Source organism: Vidua macroura, chromosome 31, assembly GCF_024509145.1.
Source record: "Vidua macroura isolate BioBank_ID:100142 chromosome 31, ASM2450914v1, whole genome shotgun sequence".
Taxonomy (NCBI): Eukaryota; Metazoa; Chordata; class Aves; order Passeriformes; family Viduidae; genus Vidua; species Vidua macroura.
Genome location: NC_071601.1, coordinates 903,807 through 924,887, shown reverse-complemented (window position 1 = coordinate 924,887; position 21,081 = coordinate 903,807). Strand labels below are relative to the sequence as shown.

The 21,081-nt window shown below is 48.2% G+C and overlaps 1 protein-coding gene and 2 long non-coding RNA genes across 4 annotated transcripts in view; 1 reads left to right on the top strand and 2 right to left on the bottom strand.

The window, feature by feature from the left end:
- XKR6 (XK related 6) overlaps positions 1-21,081 on the bottom strand; it is a 165,195-nt gene that overhangs the window by 10,677 nt on the left and 133,437 nt on the right. Inside the window, exon 2 of the mRNA XM_054001618.1 lies at positions 10,278-10,474. Coding sequence (XP_053857593.1) covers positions 10,278-10,474 — 197 coding nt within the window. The remainder of the gene's footprint in view (positions 1-10,277; positions 10,475-21,081) is intronic.
- On the bottom strand, positions 3,094-5,530 carry LOC128820812 (uncharacterized). The gene is made up of 3 exons (XR_008440968.1): positions 5,445-5,530; positions 3,203-3,421; positions 3,094-3,108 (listed from the first exon to the last, which is right to left on the bottom strand). It is a non-coding gene; the product is annotated as an uncharacterized LOC128820812 (long non-coding RNA).
- Positions 7,522-12,156, top strand: LOC128820811 (uncharacterized). Of its 2 annotated transcripts, XR_008440967.1 has the most exons (5): positions 7,522-7,612; positions 10,120-10,196; positions 10,319-10,455; positions 11,074-11,123; positions 11,855-12,156. It is a non-coding gene; the product is annotated as an uncharacterized LOC128820811 (long non-coding RNA). The 2 variants fall into 2 exon arrangements; XR_008440966.1 differs by having other exon boundaries at positions 11,074-12,156.

The window sequence follows — 21,081 nt, the reverse complement described above, 5'->3', positions numbered from 1 at the left end:
GGCTCCAACACTGTTTGTGTTACAGGTATAGACAAAATCTTATCACAAAACAGAGTCAAGAGAAGGTGACTTATCACAGTCCTCTGTTTATCACAACCATGGTTGTATAATACTTTTCATCATGTTAAAAATAACGTGGAAGACCTTTGGCTCAACTCCTCAATGCCTGGAGATAAAGCTTTTCATATTATCAGATTTTCCAGGCTGGGCAGAGTAAATTAGTCCAGGTGGCTGCTGTGTCTGGACAGCTCTGGGGAGCCCAGGCATGGCAGGTAGAGCTTAGGTGAAGTGTAATACAGATGTGGGGACAGCTCTCTGCCAGAAAAATGTTATTTTAGCAGGATAGAGTAATCCTTCCAGGACTCTGGTGTCAGCTATGCTCCCAAAGTAATGCCTGAGGAAAATGTCAGCATGGGTCCATTGCTAGAGACAAATCCTGCCTTCTGCAGAGCAGCCTCTTCTGCAACAGCTCCACCCAGCCACCAGAGCCTCTGATGGGACTCTAATGGCAGAGTTCAAGGAAGTGACAACACACAAACTCACTTTGCAGGGGGAACAATGCATGGCAGATGTCTAAGAATTTAATTCAGGAATTTGAAGTGAGTTTGGTGATTTGACTCAGTCCTGAAGAAGCTGGAGGCAATCAGGGAACAGAGAGACACACACAGTCTTACTTTTGGAGTTCCTGTTGGTGTGGCATAAATGATATAGAAGTATTTATAACACAACACTATTTAGTTTGAAATGGCTCTTCCATTTTGAAGCTTCCCCTAAATGTTAAGAAAATGGAAAGGAAAGAATTCACTGTTTTCCTTTCATCAAAAGCAGATTTTTTTTCTCACTGAAAGAACCCCACTTCAGCAGGTGCCATTTTGAGGATGTTTGTGAAGAACAGTTCTTTCCTTTGTGATTTTTGGAATCAGAATTCTTATTAATCCTACTAATGGTGTTTTCAGTGTCTGTGTGGGGCTGCATGGATGGTGTTTCCAATTAGAAGAGCTGCTGTTGTCACATAAATTTGGGTCTATGTGGACCAGTTACCCACATTGCAGCAGCAAGGACTCAAGTGCCAAAATCTCTCTAGGATCTTCCCACCACACCCAAGTTCACCTTTTCCCAGTGCATCCTCTGGAGATCATGAATCCCACAAATCCCTGACTCTCAGGTGGGCAGGGGTGGCACTGCAGCTGATAGAGACACTCAGAACCAACAACCATGTGCATCTTTGTCTTCTAATGACCCTCAGACACGAAGGAGAGATGGTCTGCCCTGAGTTTGGTCTAAATCCCTCCAGGCACCAATCACCTGGGTTAATTCTGCATTAGAAATGTGCTGGGATAGCAGCAGCCAGGATTTCCCGGGCACAGATTAGCTTGTTTGGAAATAGAGCATTAGAACTGCTCTTCGTGTCTATTTTTGTCAAAAGCTGCATGAATTGCAACTCTTTTCAGGCCGAAGTGCCCTCTGCACAGTCATCACTGTAATTATAAAGACTTTTGAGTTAAATCCACGTTAATCTGAAGCCTTTAAGTGCTGTCTCAGAATGACACTGAAAAAGAACCCCACCTGAGCCCCTAAAAATGAACAGCCACAGACAAGAGGATATGCAGCTCCTTGAGAGACCCCAAGAGGTTTCATTGGAAATGCTCCATCAGGATGTTCTGACAACACCTCCAGCAAGGACAGGATTTAACTCCGTGCAAACAGAGCAAAATCCCTCTTTGGAGGGAATGCTAGAAGGCAGGGGAGTCACACAAACCTGGCTCAACATGACAGGAGCACAACCAACTCTGGAAACTTCCATTTCTATTTCCTGCTGAGAACTTAATTTCTGTCCCTTTGCTAATTAAAACAGTCTTTCTAGAACAGCAGGCACAAAAGCCCCCACCCCAAACATGGTTACTTCAACTGGTAAGCATAAGATGGCAAAATCCAAGAGGGGCTATTCTTGGAAGAAAAATCACATTTCACATTCAACAGCTCGTTCTTTGTGAAGGGCATGGTAGTTGCAACTTCTAGTGGCCAATTCTTTGCTAAGACTTTCAAGTGTATCAAATCCAGCAGAGCTGCTTCCAGTTTGAATCCTGAAAATATCAGAAGGAGACTCCTACACTGAGATTTTTCGGACCTAAAGATATTTGAACTCTACTGTTAGGAACCCTTAGAAGAGAAACACACCTTAAGAAACTACTGGAATGCACTGAAATGGTGAAAAAAGAAACATTTTGCTAAGAAAAACAGCACATGCATCCATTTAGCATCATATCTTTTCCCAGCCATTTCTATGAGTAGGGATGGTTGGCGTGAAACAGCAGGACTCCACAAACATGTACAATATATGTGCATTTCAACACTGCAATCTGACATCTGTTACAGCACCCCTATCCTGTCACTCCTTTTTTTTATTTCTGTTTTAATTCAGATGAGGACCGCAGACATTAGGAAAGAATTAAATCTGCCTACCACAAGTTGAAAGGATGTTGTAATCCTGCAAGTGGGAGATAAAATAGTCTGTAAAAGAGGGAAGCAGCACCTCAGTGCTGGAAAGGAAAGCCCAAGGAGTTCCACTGTTTGCTTTGGAGAGCGACCACAAGGATCACTTTTTCTTTAGCACAGATCTGGGGGAGATTTGGGCCCTGCACCCAGAAATCAGCAACTAAGCCAAGCCTAATTCTGTTGACTGCTAAGTTCTGTCCCAGCCTCTGACACAGGGTGGCCCAGAGTGCTTGGTGGGAATTGTTCTTGCCATCACCTGAACCAAGCATGGGAATTGTTTGCGTTGGTGTTGGCTGCCGAGGGCTAAAAATGTGCCAAGGGCTGTGCTGGTAATTGAAGCAGAGGATGAACAAGATCTGGTGGCTGTGCTCATGTTCTGATGTCTTTTGGTTTATCAACAGGGATGAAACCCAACAGACTTGTCCCAGGACTGGGAAAGTAACATTTCCTGCCAGTGCTTCGTGAGGGAACTTCCTGCTGAAAACAACTCCCACAGGCTGTTCCCTGGAGATCAGGCAACATCAAGGCAATGCTTTGAAGGGTCTGTGACAGCACCAAACAGGGATCCTGCAAACCTCCTCTGGTGGATGGCTCGGCCTGGACACAGAAAGCCTGCAGGCAATTACGAAAATAACTTCATTCCAGCTCTGGGAATGATTTTGGCCTGATGGGAAAGAGGAAGGGACCCAGTTCAGATCACACTTACAGTCAAAAGAACGAGATCTCCACCCAGAGATGTGTCAGCAGTGCACACTTTGTAACCTTATGGTTTATTAACCTCTGATGTTGTGCAGGGGGCCTTTGGTGGAAATGCCTCAGCATAATCCCATCTGAGGGGACTGGTCTCTGGAAAAGAAGGAGCGTCTCAACATTCCTGGAGAGTACACAGGGCTGGCATCAATGAGGCGAGTCTGGCAGAGTGTTCCTGTGAGGGGGAGTGACAAAGTGGCAAAAACGGATGTGGTGCAGCTGGTGCTGTCTCGTAGTGGGGTGCTGAAGGCACCAGGGACACTGATTTCCAAGGGTAACAGCAGGAAACTCTTTCTCCCTCTGCTTCCCACGTTTTGTACACTCTGCAAAGACCTATGTGATAGGTAGCAGGTCAGAACTTGGTGTCCACACGTTAAGTCATGCTTGTCCTGGTTTATCTCCTGGGCCTTTTTGCCTTCTGCAAACATTTTTGGGACCTTGATGTACATCAAGGGGCTCCTGTGCGTGGTGGCTGTCCCCCCTCAGTGACCCTCTGTGTAAAGACATGGATGTTCTGAGGGCACTGAGAGCATGAGGCTGGTCAAATACCAGTTAGGACAAAAGTAATTTCGGGAGATTTCTACTGACTCAGTAATTTTGCTTAATGCCCAGACTCAGAACTGTCACCTCAAGCTAATCATTAAAAAACAATTAATGGTTTCTGAAGTGAAACAATTCTTTCCTTCAAAACTCAACGATTTTGAGTTGCATCAACCTGAAATGCTCCACCTCCATCAGGGGTAGAAGCACAGAGTAGTCCCTGCCCAGCAGGGCATCTTTTCCATGTTTTTTTTTTTTTTTTTTTGGACATCCCAGAGCCTATGTGGCATCTTTTCCATGTTTTTCTGCACATCCCAGAGCCTATGCGCTCCCTGTTTATCTGTGCTCTCCTAGATGCCTGACAAGAATCTTGCACTAGAGCAACCTGAAGCTAAAAAGAATCATATTTTCAACTTTTCCTTTGCTCTTATCCCACACTTCCCATGAGAGGTGTATCTCCAGAAAGCCTGCACCATGGAGTTACCCAAAAAATCTGAATTTCCTGCCTGGAATCTGCTTGACAAGAACCCAAACCTCTCTCCATGCCTCAGTTTCCTGGCTGGCCCCCAGCTCCTGGGAACAGCATGAGCTAATGCTGTTGTAGTGCTCTGATGATGTAACCCCTTCCCAGTGATTACCACAGTCTGACAAAGCCTAAAATTGGCAGCACTGGCCCCCTGCCAGCGCTGTCCCGTGAATGGTGACTCATCTTTCCTGGCTGTGCCGTGTCCTGTGTGTGACGGTGACACGTGGTACGGAACAGACGGGGTTTTATCTGCACTCCAAAAATAAGAGCCAGAGACATGGCAAGGTGGTGGACAGAGAAGCTGCAGGTGGGGATGGGTGAAGGGATGATGTCTCTCTTTGGGCTGGCTCCAAATCCCAATGGAAAAAGAAAAAATAGCTGTCCCTGGCTCCAAAGGCTCCTGGATCCCACCGCACTGGGACAATACGGCTGATGATGGGACAAGCTGTCCCATGCCAGCGTGCCTCAGGCTTGGCCTGCTCTCAGCATGCCAGAGCAAGGCGTCCTCAGCGCCACTGCCAACTGTGGAGATGGCTTTTTGATGCTGCTGGGAATTGGCCGGGGACCAGCGGCTCCTTTCCAGCAGGGCACCAAATCGCTCCCTGTCATCCGGCTTTGGTGGGAAGGAGGGGAAGGCAGGAACAGAGCCATATGCCCCAGTCTGGCAGAGCACTGGAGTCATATGAGTGGCCTCCCAGGCGAGCTGCTTATGAGTTCAGAGCTATCTGGGCCTCCTTGGGCTGCTGGTGAATATTTAAAGGGAAACTGTGGTGGAGTCAGGACAAATTTTCAGGGCAGATCATCCCGATCCTCCCTGCCCAGCAAGCACACGACTGGTGGGGTCCCTTTCCCACATGGCAATGAGCAACTGCTTTTCTGCTTGTGCCTCTTCTGTCACAGCAAACCAGGCCTGGGTGATGGACATCTCCCACTTCTTTTAATCCCCAAGGAATGACATGAGAAAAAAGGAAAAACTAGTATCTGCCTTTGGGCAAAGTTTTAGCATCTCGTTTTCCTCATGATCTGTCTCAGAACCTGAGCCAAAGCCCAGAGTGTGGCTCTGGTAGATCTTGTCCCCTCCCCATCTCCTGTTACTGAGGACTTTATAAGGCAAAGACTTATTTAGTCATACAGTGAAGCTCTCTTGGTGGATCTCAGGAAGAATGCACCAGTCAGGAAGAGGATTTCTGCTTTGCAGAAACGGGACTTTCCCACACCGAATCTGCAGATGCCATATGGAATTTTGCACTGATCCCCATGGGATCTGGTGCCTGTGTAGAACAAACCCTGGTTTATTTATGAGGTTATGGGACTCTGCGTAAACGGGGACAATTTTGTGTTGTGAGGTCACAGAGATTGGGTTTGGGGGTTTGGATTCCTGTTTGAACTTTGTTGAACACACCTGTTTGGCCCAGGCCAGCATGAAGGGTCTTGCACTAACTTTGAGTGCTCCTTCAAGTGGTGAAAAGGATGAAATTTCAGATCTCATGAGTCTTTTTTTTCACTTTCACTGGAGACCTAGGGATTTTATCCTCATTTATGTTCAGGCCAGTGTTGATGTCACTTGAAACTCACATTTTTGAGCACTTACAGGCTGAAGGTCCCTTTCTAACTCCAGACCAGCTGAGTCTTCTAAACTAAGTGACAGGTAAAATCATCTTTAGTTTGTCCCTGCAAAAAGGAATCATAAATTATTATAAATGGGCCCCAGATGTGGCACAGACAAGGGAGAACATGATAAAAAAATAGGACTTTGCTTTGGGAGGGACAAGATGGTTTGCAAACTCCACCAGGATAACTCTGCAGCCAGCACACATCTGTAGCTGAGATGTCTGAAATCCATTTTAATGCCTAATTTATATCACTCTGCTTAAATAAAATGACCCCCCAAACCCTTAAAGTAATGTTGCTTTTCCTTAAATACATGAGCAACTTCAGCCTACTTTTGAGGGCTGTGGAGAGTGCAAACACCTCCCAAAATCCCAGAGACTCCAGCAGGACTTTGAAAAAGGAAGGCTTGTGCTGCTAATCTCTTTCAGATCAACTGCAGGGTTATCGAGGAGATGGACACAGCATCTGTGGAGAGATGTGGCATTTTTTGGAGGGAGAGACCCTGTGCTGAAAACTGCAGTTTCATACAGGCAGAAATCTTTGTGTAAAGAACTTGTGACATGAGTGGAAGGATGTTGGTGCTTCAGCTAAATCTCATTAAGCTTTAAAGAAGCCATATTAAAAAAAAAAAAAATAAGTGGGAGAAAACCTCTTTAAGAGGAGATTTATGCCAGAAAAACTGGAATCCTTCTCACCTCCCTGTGCCTAGAGGTTGGGTGTCTCCTTTAAGCTGGTTTGATCTGCTCCTTCCCACTTGGCGCGGAGGAAGCGGCGCCTCTGCGGGGTGAAGGGGGTTAAAGATGGTTTGTTCTACAAGGAGTGAGGTGGATTATCTGCTGGGAGTGATTATGGAATGAGGATCTGGGTTGCTGAGCTTTTTCTGTTGTTAATGCTACATTTTCCTCTGCAAATAGGTGATTTAAATCATGGTAAGTCCTCTGGCCGTTGTTGCCCAGGAATCTGAGAGATGGACACCCTTTTATCCTCTCCTAAACCTCAGACACAGTTAGGGCGACTGAGGAACAATGCTGCATCCTCTCCAGCATCCCTTCCCCTTCAGCCTAACCCCAGTGATAGGTATAAATGCACCAGATTTCCTGGAGAAAGGTGCTGCTGCTGATTGAGCATCTCATCCCACCTCCTTCAGCTGCTTTGGACATGAGCTGTTCCATGTGTTGGATCCTTCCTTTTCCCCCTCACTGTCTCTTGACTCTGTTTTGGGCCCACCCAGCTGTGTCTGTAGCAGATGAATCCTTCACAGAGGGCCTGCCTACCAACACCAGCTCCTTCCATATGGATATTCAGGAGCTGATGTTGCTCCATTTGCTCCACCATCAAAAGAATTCCAGCTCAGGCTCTCAACATTTGCCTTCCACTGCCCACCTGGTGGAGTACACAGAGTTCTCACCTCTTTTCTCTTTCATTTTTTTTCTGTTGTTCCTCAGACAAGGGCAGCTAAGCTGGGATCTGCTCTGCCTTTTGCTGGGGATATGATGAAGGAATGAATCCTGACTCTCATGAAATCCCAGCTTGGGTCTTGTCCCCAGCTTTACTGAGGCTGGGTCTTGACCTCAAATTCCAGCTCCAGCACTTCTGCTGATGGACATTCTCACTTTTGGGTGAAACCTCTCCGTTCTTTGAGTGCTGAAGGAACAACAGACACAGGTCCCACCCAAGCCTCTCACACAGGTACCTCTCATGGTGAAATAGTTCTTGCAAGGCATTATGAGGTTTTTCTTTCTTTCTTTCTTTCTTTCACCCACCCAAAAGATTGAAACCCAGGAAATTAAGCATTTTCCTGGTTGTATCCCTTTCTACTCATCCTTCAAAGATCAGACCTTTCTACCACCCTTTCTACCACCATGCTGTGTTGCAGAAATGCTTTGGAGGAGATGCTCTGGGTCTGAGTAAAGACCTCCAATGCGTTCACTCTTCTTTCCTCAACAGCTCTCTTAACACAGGAATTAGGAGACAAAAGCAAAACCTCCTGATAGCCATTCTAATAACTCCCTTTCTAAAGCTCCTTAAACAGAAGTTGACCTGTTTGGGGAGAAGTGGAGCTTCGGCTTGGCATCACAATCTAAAGAGAAGGGAGGGCTGGGGCTTGGAGGAGGGATGTGTGCCACAGGAAATGGTGAACTGACCTGGTCTGGCACTAAATGAAATCCATAAGAGTCTGTGGGGGATGTACGGAAGCAGCTGGAGCCTGGACACATCAGCAGGGGCTGTACCTGGGCTTTTAAGCCCTTCCCTGGGCTGTTTTTCCAGTGTGCATTCCTCAGGGATGCAGCTGATGCTGTCCCTGTTTAAAGGCAGAATTGGCCCCTTCCTGTGGCGAGCCATGCTCCCACAGACTTGATGAGACAGGAGAGACTTGATTTGATTTTTAAACACACTGCCTTCCGAACAGTATCCATCTCCCTTTGCTTTTCGCCTGCTTTAAGTGAAAATCCTTGATGGTCCCTTTCACAATGGCTCCTCTTAGCATTTAATTTGCTTTCATATAATTATGGACCGGCCGTGAGGAGGAGGAGGAGGAGGTGGAAGAGAGGACTGAACGGGCATGGAGGAGCTCTAGGAAACCTTGCACCGGAGTCAAGGAGCGCTGAGCAAGCTCCGCTGCTCTCATCCATCAGCGCCCGCATCCTTGGCACAGGCGGGGAGGGAGGCAGGGAGAGGATGCACTGGGGACCCGGCGAGCTCGGCTGCTGGAGCGTGGCAAGCAAAGAGCCCTCCAGGGCTCGGGGAGGCAGGCAGGGACGTGCGCTGCCTTGGAAGAGAGCGCAGCCGGCTCGGCGCGCTGGAGGAGCAGTGGAACTGCAAAGCCGAGGAAGGGAGGGGAGGGGGATGCTGGAAAAATGATGCAGCTCGTTCAGTGGATTAGGCTGCCGTGCCTGGAAGTGGCAAAGTGGAAGAGCCACGGATTTGAAAGCCTGGAGGGATTATTCTCCCGCGTTGTCTGACTCGCAGCACAACAGAGGCCAACAAACTTCACCCGGCGCTTTCTGCGGCGAGTCCAACAATCTGCAGAACGCCCTGGCAAATCTCCTGGGTTGTGATTTCTGCATTTTCAGTCGGGTTAATAACGTTGGAAGCAGCAGGAAAAGGGGGCTGGCAAATGTGAGCCATTCTAGCAGGAGTTGTAGAAAGGCATATTCATCATGTCAGCACTTTGGAGGCCTGGAGAGCTCGTGATGAGAGGTTTCAAGAAAAGACTGCATAAATAGGAGGAGGGAGGTTTCTATAAACAACTGTGATGGACATGCTGGAAATACAGAGGAAAAGGAGAGTGGCTGACCTTCCTTGATGTTGTAGATACTGGTGACCTTGGCAAAACCAGCAAAATTTAACCCCAAAGCAAATTCCAATTTCAGTTCCCACCTCAGCTCCAAAAACTTCTGAGAAATGACAGGCCCCAGCCAGGCTGTCTTTGGGAAGCTGAGTGCCACCCGTGGTGCACGAACTGAACAGGGGCTGAATAACCAAGCAGCTCCACTGCTGGTCCTTGGAAAGGGTGGTTGTCCCTCAGGCTGGTCACCCCCAGGCTGCCAGCATGGCCATGGGCTGGGAGAGCTGCTCATGCCAGGGCTGGGACAGGGCCGTGTCCCTCTCAGCTGGGACAGATGCCCCATGCTCAGCACATCACAGCAGTGGCGGACATCAGAATTGGCAAAATATTCCCTGTGGCGGCTTCCAAGCCTCATCTCATCATTTAATTGCCTTTCCAATTAAACCTCCACTACATCCCTGTCCCTACACAATCCTCTCCCCTGCCTTCCCCTTCTCTTTTCCTGGGCTTGGTGAGAACCATGGTACCAATGACAGACCTTAATTCCTGGGCACTCATTAGAAAAGGCCCTACAGCATTTAGCTGTTAAAACCCCCCTTTTTTACACTTTAACGCCATCAGAGCATTGCATAGGCATTGAACCATTTGTCCTCACAACACAAACTCAAATCTGGCCAGTTTTATCACCCGACTTATGTAAGGAGGGAAACTGAGGCAGGGAATGTTTGTGTTTGCCCAGTGCCAAGCGACAAACGAGTGGTGCCACAGCAGCAGAGCCTGCTTGCCTCCTCCTGACACCACCATCATTCCTTTAGCCTGAACTGGGCCGTGAAGAGCTGGGGGTGGAAGAGCTGAATCCCATCTTTTCCTTGACACTGACTTTTTTTTTTTTTTTTTTTCTCCTCAGAGGAACGAGCAAAAATTTTACCCAGCGAACGCAGCAGAGATTTGTCCCAAAGTGGCAGCCCCCAGCCAGGGTGGGAAGTGAGCAACACATCCATCAGCTGCTGGGCACTGGGAGCAGAGGGGAGAGGCTGGAAAGGTGGGGAAGAGGGGGCCACTTACATGGTAATGTTTCTGCACGGTTCTTTTGGATCATTATGCAGAGCTGTAGCACCAGTTGAGGGGCGCTCTCGAGGAACGTTTCCAGGAGGCGCAGCATGTTTACATCTGCATATTCGTACATCATAGCCCAGTAGAAACGCCGCTGGTGTTCCTTCCGCCTCTGGCTCTGGATCCCCAGGTACATTGTTCGGATATACCTGCAGGGAACAGGAGGGAAAAGCTGGGCGTGAGACGTTGGAGTCGCAGCAAAATCTGTTTGTGGGGGAATGGGGTTCTGGGGACACAGGGTTCTTCCACTCCCTCCTGTCAGATCTGAGGAGGACTTTTAGAATGGGACTAATCATTAATGTTGGAAAAGACCTCCAAGATCATCAAGCCCAACCTTAAACTGGATGCCATCCTGAGAACAAGACCATATAATGAAGTGCATTTGGTGTGGCAAGGGTGGGAAAACTTTAACTGGTACCACCCAAATGTGAAGCCTGGGAGCAGGAAATGCTTTTGAAACACAAGAAAACATCTCCCTCACCTAATTTTCATCACAAGAAGAGAACCCACATGAAAAATACTGGTCCTAACACTTGGAAGTGGCTTGACAGACCATCTAAACCCCCTCAGCACTCTGGTAAGGAGCTTCTCTCACAGATCCCAGAGCTCAAGAAGTGTTTGGACCATACTCTCAGGCTCATTGTGGGATTCTGGAAGTCATCCGGGAATTAGAATCTGACAATCCTTGTGGGTCTCTCCCAGCTCAGAATATTCTGTGATTCTATGATTTGACCCTATTTCATCATAGGTGGAGCAACGAGACACCACCTTCACATGCAGCACATGTGTGATCCACAGGTGTGAAAGGCCACAGTTTGTCACTGGTCAGCTTTGAGACTTTGGGCAATGTTGGAGTACAAGGAGGTGTCTCATGCACGGGCAGGCACAGCTCTACCATTGCCTCTGTCTCAGGATTCATGGCATTTAAGAAAAAAACCCTATCAGAGTCCTTTCTAATGCCTGTTGATATCACAGAATCCCAGAATGGTTTGGGTTGGAAAATCATCTTGTTCCAACCCCCTGCCATGGGTAGGGGCACCTTCCACTATTCCAGGTTGCTCCAAGCCCTGTCCAGCCCGGCCTTGGACACTTCTAAGGATCAACAATCTATCATTGGGTCTTCTTCCTTCTCTTCCTGAGCGGTGGCTGTAACCTCGTTCGGGATGGGAACCGTTTCACCTAATGCCGACCCTGAAGCAGTCTGAGCCAGTCAATAGTCGGAAATGTCCCCTCCCGGGACTGTTCATCTGTCCCAGCTCCGCTGCCAGCACGGCAGCGGGATGAAGCGCCTTCTGGAGGCTCTGGGAGGGGCTCACGGCACAAGCTGGGGTTTGGCCAAAACGATTAGATCATCCCCTGCCACTCGGGCGAGACTGCACAGGCGGGGAGAGCGGGAGGGAAGGACGTGAGCCTGGACAGCCGCCGGATCTCCGAATTACACCCAGGCACGGGGAGCTGGGAGAGAAGCAGAGGCAGCTCTGCGAACCCTGTCCTTTATCCAGCATCTCGTCCTTCCTGCCCGCTCGCAGCTGGCTGGCACAGGAGGCGAAAAATCCCGAAAGAGGACTGCAAGGACACACAAAAAATAACGCAGGAAAGCCACCAGATGGGGCTCGACACTCGAGAAAATGCTACGCCAGTCATACGACTCTGGTGACACTGATGTGACATCCACAGCAGACCCCGAGTGGGACGGAAATGGCCGTGGAGCACCTGCTCTCACAACACGCCCAAATCCACCACCTGCACTTGGCATTTCCATGGAAGACCCCAACCCCGGGAGCTGCAGCGTGACACAGGCATCCTGCCTTCCTTTCACCCAGGAATTAAATAAATGCAGTTTAGATTAAAAAAAAAAAAAAAAAAAAAAAATCACAGTTCCATAGAATCTTAGAATTATTAAGGTTTGCAAATACCTCTAAGATCATCGAATTCAACCATTCCCCCAGCACTGCCAAGGCCACCACCAACCTGTGTCCCCAGGTGCCACATCCACATGGCTTTTAAGTCCCTCCAGAGATGATGACTCCACCACCTCCCTGACCAGCCACTTCCAATGCCTGATAACCCTTTCCCTGAAGGAATTCTTCCTCATGTCCAACCTGAACCTTCCCTGGTGCAACTTGAGGCTGTTTGCTCTCATTTTGTCCCAGTTCCCTGGCAGCGGAGCCCAACTCCCCTCAGCTGCCCCCTCCTGTCAAGAGGGCAAGAAGGTCCCCCCTGAACTTCCTTTTCTCCAGAAAAAAAATCAAAATTCTTTCAGTGCCTTCCCACAGTTCACATTTCCTACACCTCTGCTTCTTCCACACTGCTGCACCCAACAGCTGTCTCCACTTTTGTATTATTTTTAAGACCATCTTTACTTTTCCCAGCCCTCCATGTTGGCTGAACCAACAATGACATTGGGCCACTCAAAAAGATTAAGAAGAAATTATCAGAAGGGAGACAATGTCCTGCAATGATTTCTCCTGGATCTCTGGGTTTACGGTGAATCTCTAGGGATTCACCACCATCCACAGTTTAAGCATAGATTTTTCTTACTGGCCACAGAAAGAGGACATGACACCAATCCATGGAGGCAGAATGCATGGCAAAATATTCAAATTCATGGGATTGACACAGTGTCCTCATCCTGTCTCCATCAGCACCAATGGCACAAACACCAAGTTCTCCCTGACTGCTGAGCCCACAGCCTTTGGCAAAGGTCACCTGCGTTGTGCCTCTTCCATGGATGGGGAAACTGAGCCAGAGAGCACCAAAAAGGTGCTTTTTGAGAGCACCAAAAAGGTGCTCTCAAAGTTTTTCTGCCATCGAACCCCAGATCTTTTAGTGCTGTCCCCTGCCTCTAAACACCATATGAGTGGAGCACAGCCCTACCAGCTGATGATCCTCCATCCAGGGTGGAAATAATTCCTTCACAGCATAAATCCCAGCCCTGCCCAATCTGACCCCAAAGGACAAATCTGTCCCTATCCTATGGGACTGCGATCTCAGGAACCCCTTGGCAAATTTTGGGCAGCGTGACCAAAGCAGCTCCAAGGACCATTTGCAGCTGGAAGTAAATGAACTTCCTTTACCTTCAGTCCATGAAAAAAATATGGTGCTCTGTCTTCAGCATCCTTCAGACCCAAATCTGGCAAAGAGAGGAAAGGAATGACTAAGATCCCATTCCTTCTTGATGCCAGCAGATTGTGAGAATAACTGGGAAAAGTAATATTTCTACCTTGTGGGCTTTCAGCAAGTAATAAATACCTACTTAATTAACCAACATAAAATTTCACCCAGCATTGATAATTCTTAACCCTATTTCCAAACACCAATGTACAGAACTGGTGTAAACAGTTTTATTCCAGGTCATCTGTTACCTTGTGTTATTTTATTTACTTCTTTTGAGGGTCTTTCAAACTTTTCCTAACATTGGTTAAGTGTAGACTACTTAAGAAGAATTAAGAAAAAAAAAAATCAATGTCATTTCACCTGAAATTTGTTGTTCCCGGTCAAGCTGGTGGCAAACAAGCTTCTATAATTAGACTTTAAAATCCATATTGAGGCCTGATCTTCAATCTTTAGCAACACGATGCTTCCTCTTATGTCAGTGAAAACCATTCACTGCTCCATGCTTTTGAAAATCAGGCTAATTTATTTATTTAAGAGCTTAATTTTATATACAGGAGCCTAACTTTGGGCTTTTTTTTTTTTTTTTTTTTTTTGAATGTTGGCTATTTTTATGTATGAGTGTGTGTATTTGTGTGTATTTTTAGTCCTAAGCCTCATCACGGCTTCAAGAAATAGAACTAATTTGGGGTTGGGAGGGGGATTGGGGTGATGGTTTTTTTTTTTTTTTTTTGTTTTTTTTTTTTTTAGTGCACAAAGGATTTGCTGTCCCCTCCCTCCTGGCAGGGTTCCCAGAATTCCTGATGGTATAATTACCCTCACACTTATTTACTACGTATGTCACAGCAGCACACGAACTGCTCGGGTCAAAGTCACTGCTGTCCCTGCGCCAGAGTGCCTTTCTAAGGAGCCAAATGCACCAAATGTGGTCAAATAACCTTTGGAAAGAGCTGCAGGAGCCCACCAGGAGGGAGAAGAGGAGCTGTTCCTGCTGTAAAAACACAACCCACCCTGAGCTCTGTGGAAAAAGCTGCTCCATGGGGATGACAGGGGATGGATTCTGGGGGCTGAGGCTCTGGTTTTGTATCATGAAGCGAAGCAGTCCCTGGCCAGCTGGCAAGGCTCAACTCTGCGTGGCTACGTCCATCTAGTTGGCCCTGGCCAAAATTTCCAGGGACTGTGTTGACAGTTTTACAGGGTGAACTACTGCAGGGTCGTGCCTGGGCCTTGGCATGAGGGATTTACAGAGGTGGCTCCCAGCGTCACCAGGAAATGTAGGAGGATGCCTCTGACAATGGGCTGGTTGAGGGGAGGAGGATGTAGATGTGTAAAAGGGTCAGAGCCCTTTTGGGAGCCCAGAAAGGCACATCAGGCACATCAGGCTGTGCTTTGGGGGCAGAAGAGTCCTGGTGGCCTGTCCCACACAGCCTCAAGCTGACCAAGGGCAGGAATCCCAGGCTGTAACAGTCTGAGCACTTTTCCTGCGGACAATGGGCCAAGACGCAAGAAATGAGCTCTCTCATCCTCCAAAACCAGGAAACTTCCTCCATATTCAGCATTGGGAATGATTCCTGGCCCTTGTAGGTTGCTGAAACCTGCGTTGTGATGACTTGGGAGAGTCGACTATGCCTAGACCATTCTAATGATTATATTCAGATTTTGCCATGGAATCACAGAAAACCCTGAGTCGGGAGGGACCCACAAGGATCATTGAGTTCAACCCCTGGCCTTGTACAGGGTGTGGTGAAATTGCAGTACCCATGAACAGGTCTTGAAATTATGTGGTTTATCAGTGTAGGTATCTGAAAAATCAATTTTGCTTGTGCCCAGCCTTCTGTTGGGGTGGAATGCTGGAGAGACAGCTCTGATGCTGTGGTAGGCAAAACATTGGGGTGTTACCAACACCTTCCCAGCTCCAAATGCAGAGCACAGCAGTGTGGGGGCTGTTGTGGGGAAAACAAACTCCATCTCAGCCAGACCCAGCCAGAGAATCACAGAATCTCGGAGGCTGGAAAATATCTCTAAGATCAAGTCCAACCAGCAAGCCAGCACCATCATGTTCAACACTAAGCCATGGCCACAAATGCCGTATCCACACTTCTTGAACACTTCTAGGGATGGTGGTTCCACAACGTGATGGTGATGCCACAATGTGGCACAGCTTGGGGCCATTCTCTCTCCTCCTGTCCCTGTTCCCTGGGAGCAGAGCCTGACCCCCCTGGCTGTCCCCTCCTGTCAGGGAGTTGTGCAGAACCAGAAGGTCCCCCCTGAGCCTCCTTTTCTCCAGGCTGAGCCCCTTTCCCAGCTCCCTCAGCCCCTCCTGGTCCTCCATCCCCTTCCCTGGACACGCTGCAGCCCTTCAATGTCCCTCTCGTCATGAGGGTCCCAGAGCTGTCCCCAGCACTGGAGGTGCCCCAGCAGTGCCAGCACAGTGGACAGTCACTGTCCTGGCCCTGCTGGCCACACTGTTGCTGGATAATCCAGCCAGGAAGCCCCTGGGCTTTTTGGCCACCTGTCACTCTGCTGGCTCATGTTCAGAAATGCCCTGTGGCACTACAGGAGTGTGGTTGTGACCTTGGTGACGTGGCAGCAACACACATCATATGGATGGGCACCATCCCATGGCACAAACCTTCTCCCTGATGCTCCCTCCTGGAGGAAGAGGATGGGAATGGGGGGTGTCCTTCAGCTGAGGGCTCACCCTCCTGCCACCTCGCCTTCCTGCAAGGGGCCTCGTGCACTGGAGGTTGTTCCCAGATTAAAATCCCTGTCCTCGGAGGGGAGGAATCGAGGCCATGTGTAACTGCTGGGCTGGAAGGCTGGGAGCAGAGGCTGCCTGGACATCCCCTAACAATGAGGTTACGTGAGGCCAGATCTCAGCTGGAGCGAGCTGGCATCCACAGGGCTCTGGCAATTTACACCAGCTGCAGCTTTGGCCCGCTTTTTTAATTTTAATGAATTATTTTCATTCTAACTGATATAAAAGGAATAGGAGATGCAGCGCTGGAGCAACAGGGGAGTAGGAAAGTGAAAGGCTGTCTATTTAAAAAATCAAACTCAATGGAGTTGCCATCACCATTAATGTGCTCAATATCAACATTTGTTAGTTGGTTTTTTTTTTTGTTATAATGTCACATGCCAGCGATAAGGATTCACAAATGGATTGTTATTGTTCCTAGTTTGAGTATCAAAATAGGAATTACAGGGTCCCATCCAGGTGCTGATATTCCACAGCTTTTTCTTGCTGGTCCCACAACATCAAAGTCCTCCAGATCAAGGGGCTGCATCCAAGCTGTCTCCTAGGGAGTTGTTCCTGGTCTGGCCTGAGCCTCGAAGGATGTGCAGGATCTATTTTCACCATGTCTGGTTGTGTTGGATCAAAACCATGCTGAACTGGGAAAGATCACTTTCCACCTCAAAATCAAGAAAGGGATCTTTATTTCTGCACAAAATCTAATCCAGCCCCCTCACAGGTCATCCTGACCACACACACCTAAATAATCATTTTGATGACCTTCACCAGGGCCCTGATCTTCAGAACTGGGGCTCTCGGTGCTTTCTGACAACTCTGGGGGAATTTCCTTATACAGTTTATTCCTAAAAAATGAATAAAATGCAATGAGAAGTGTGTTCATCAAGGGGTTTAGTCCTTCTGCCTTTACAGTTTCTGATCTAAGTCTTATCTACTTGTTTCTATCAGCTCCTATTAAAGAATTAATAATTTGCATTACAAACTCTCGCTTTTTGCCAAATGCGCAACTGAAATTTGTGTTTGAAGGAATGATTGTCCCAGACTTCTGCTGCACAGGATAAACTGTTACAATTTCACATTCTAAGGCAGTCTGAAGATGTTTTAAAGCACAGATGGCTTTACTACACACCAACCTCAAAAGATGCAACTGATTTATAAAACTTATGTTGGGAAGGATCATATAATGGAATCACAGAAGAATTTAGGTTAGAAGGAGATTCTAGAGGTCTGTGGACTGAGGCTGCCATCCAAATGGGAATAACTTTGAAGGCAGGGAAGGTTGGTCACGGTCTGGTGCAGTTGGGTTTTGAAAATCTCCAAGGATGGAGAATCCACAGCCCCTCTGGACAACTTGTTCCAGCATTTAACCCCAAATCCTGCATCATCATGGAACCTTTCAGCTTGGAAAAGACCTCTTGAGTTCAACCATCAAGCCAGCATTATGGACATGACAAAACCATGTCCTCAAGTGCCACATCCACATGTTTTTTGAACATTCCTGGGGATGGTGAAATGATTTCTAGCCCAAGATCACTCCCACTACTTGAAGAAAGTTTACAAATCATCCACTCCTTGGAAAGAGTCAATTCCATCCAACAGTTGGAATTAAAAGAAATAAAAGCATGACACTGTAGTATTTTTAGGATCTGGTTCCAACAGCTTTGGTATTTGCAGGCTGGTTTAACTCATGGCTGATAATCTGGGGGTTCTGATACACAAAACAGGGCTCTGTGATAGATGATTCCTGAGCAATGTCCCCAGCTCCTCTAAATTATTGCTTTGGTGGCAGTGCCAGGTGAAAGGGACATAAACCTACATCCCTTCCTCTCGGGCAGTGCTCCTGGTTTTGGTTCAAATCCCTTTTTACTGATGGTTTAAGTGGATATTTGGGACTGTGAGAGCACAGGCAGGGCTGCAGGTGTGGATTTCATCCTGCTGACAGACACGGGGGTCACAACCTCCAGCAGCTGCACCGGGCAGGAAAGTGGGGCAAGGGCATCACTGCAGATAAAACTCCAGAGGCCAAAGGTGCAGGAGCTGCTCATGTTGTTCCACCTGGGGGATGTTTCTGGGATTTGTTTCTGTGTCTGCTCTCCTTCCTCAGCTGCAGAGTAATTTTCTCTGACTCACCAGCTGAAAGATCACAACCAGAAGAAGAGAAACAAATCATAAGGAAGGGCTAGCCCTAAACAGCCCCACTTCTTGGCACTGATTTGTCAATCCTTCCCCAGCCTGGCTTTTACTGAACTATCCTTGCTTAGCCAGAGCCTGCCCAGTGTTTCTTTATTTGCAAAAATATCCATGAATGTGTTATTGACATATTCACCACAATCCCAGTTTTGGAAGCAGCCAGGCAGCCTCGCCTTGCTGCATCCTCAAGGCTGAGGGGTTCCCCTGGATATCCAGGTTGCAGAATCCCCATTTCCAGGTCTCTGCCTAGTAAATCAATACAGAATCAGAGAATAGCTTTGTAGCAGCAGCAGCTACCATTGTTTCCACCCAGACTCCTAGAAATCATGTTTGTGTTTTCATTTGTTAATTATTTTCTGAGATGTAGAGCTCTAAAACAGGAATACAAACCCCAAGACCACTCCAGCACCACTGCATGAATGCCCTTTTTAAAAAAATTTAATTGTGGGAACCATCTCCATGCTGCATGAAGGAGGAGGCAGAGCAGCGGGGGCTGCTGGAGAGGCTATCCAAGTGATGGGTGCTGCAGAGACATGTCACAGCATCTATCACACGTGGGATGGTCCTAGCACTGAGCCAAATGCTCTCTTTTATCATGGATTCCCCCCCTAAGTTAATGATAAATTCTTAAACTCCAGTCCTTTCCCTATTTTGCACATGCTTATTTGCTTTAAGGATACTCCAACGCTTGGTGCTATTGCCTCCGGCAAAGCCTTCTGTTTTAAATCAAAGCTGTTGAATAGCTTTACACAGGGACCAGGAAGTTTGACTCACAATGAGTTTTTGCTTCAAGCGTGTTTGTGAAAATAAGGTTTAGTGTCAGGGCTCTCGTCGTGGAAATGAAGATGGTCCCAGTCCAGCCAGTCCTGCAGGAACAGCTGAAAGCCTTGAAAGGAAGCAGAGGCATTCTGATTGACTTGTCTTGGTTCCAAGCAAGGGAAGTTTCAGGGAAATTCCCTGAAATGCCAAAAAAAATCCCGAGCAAATGCCTGAGGACTCTCAAAATGTGAGTGCTCAAGCACATGATTCTCAGAGGCACATGGGAGCAGTCACCTCGCCCTTTGAACAGGATGGGTCACGTTACAGTGTTTTAACCCAGATGGTCTTGAGAAGGGATTTGGCATCATGTGGGCTCACCAGAGCCACGAGATATCTCAGGGGAGGAGAAGCTGGCATTGCTCTGGGATACCAGTCAGTGACAGGGACACATCTTCATCCCCTCATGGAGATCCCTTGGTGGAGGAGGCAGAGCAGGAGAGGGGAAAGAGATGATTTTTGCTATCAGTGAGTCCCTTGGAGATGGAGACACTTGTGGTTTTCTCGTCCAAGGTTTTCTCAGTTCCTTAGGGGCTTAACAGTTTGGGGTAGTGGGTCCAGAGATCTGAACAGACACTGCAGATTGTCTGTGGTCTGAACCCTCAAAAGCCAATGTGGACCCCAGGATCACAGTAACAAAACTGGGAGTTTGTTCCCTCTCTCAGAGGGAGACATTTCCATTCCCACACTCTGGCTGCTGGAAAAGATTAGGGGGTCACCTCTGTGGCTGGGAGATCAGATACGGATTCTAGGAGAGCATTCCCTGAATTTACAGTATTTACTCTCTCCCCAGCCATCAGGGTGACTGATGCTTCAGCAGGACCTGAAATTACCAGACAAGACTTTTCCATGCAGCAAAGCCTCTCCTAAGCCCCATGGAGAGTGGCTTTGTAAAGCTGAGGAGGTGGACACTCCAGGATTTTCAAACAGCATGCCAGAAAAACAGCAACCAGGAAGGATTTAGGGGGAAGGATTCTGCTTAGGAAAAGGAGAGCTGGTTCTTGAGGAGCTGGTGCAGCTGCAAAGAAGCTGCTGCCTGCTGCAGAGCTGCCAGGGTCAGAGCTGCGGCTCGCTGCCAGCTGCAGCGCGCTCTGCCCGCCGTTTGCATCCAGAGCAGAGCACCAGGGCTCCCAGAAAATCCTCGGGATGCTGTTCAGCAGCTACCAGGCATTCCTGAGCCCACCCCAGCCTTGCCAGGGACCGTCTGAGAGCCGGCACTGTGCGTTCAGCAGCACATCCCCGGCTCCCCTGAGCCGCAGGGGTCAGAGGCATCCCTGGAGCAAAGCTCCCGACGCGGCGGCTTCGCACGAGGGCTGAGACTGTCGCCTTGGCTTTGCCATCCCTTTGAGGAGAAGGAGCTAAAAATTGGGCGAGCGCCTGTGAAATCCTGGAAGAACAGCCTCAGATCATGGCTATTTTTAGTTCCACAGAAGCTGCGCATACATTAGTGAGGGCCTGCCTTCCTCTCCGGGCTCGGAGAAATCACACGGTGTCCTCCCAGCCTGCCAGGAAAGAGTTTAACCCTTGTTGTCCCACCACAGTTAGCCCCAGCCAGCTGCACCTCAGCGTGGATCGTGGTGGGGACCAGAACAAGGGGGATAAAGGTTTTTATGGGCATTTTGGCTCTTGCAAAGTAAAGGAAGACTGTCTTTGGCCCATGGACCTTTTACCATCGTGTGTGGTGGGAGGAGCTGGGAATGGAAGAAAATTCCAGCACAGAAATGGCATCTGACTGCCACCACCATCAACCCTGTCTGAGGAACAGCCACACTCCGGGCTGAAAGGGTTCAGAGTTTGCAGAACCTGAGAGTTGATTCCTCAACTCCGGTGACCTCTCATGGTAGCCAGGACAGGTGACATTCACAAACTGCCACCCGTTGCCTT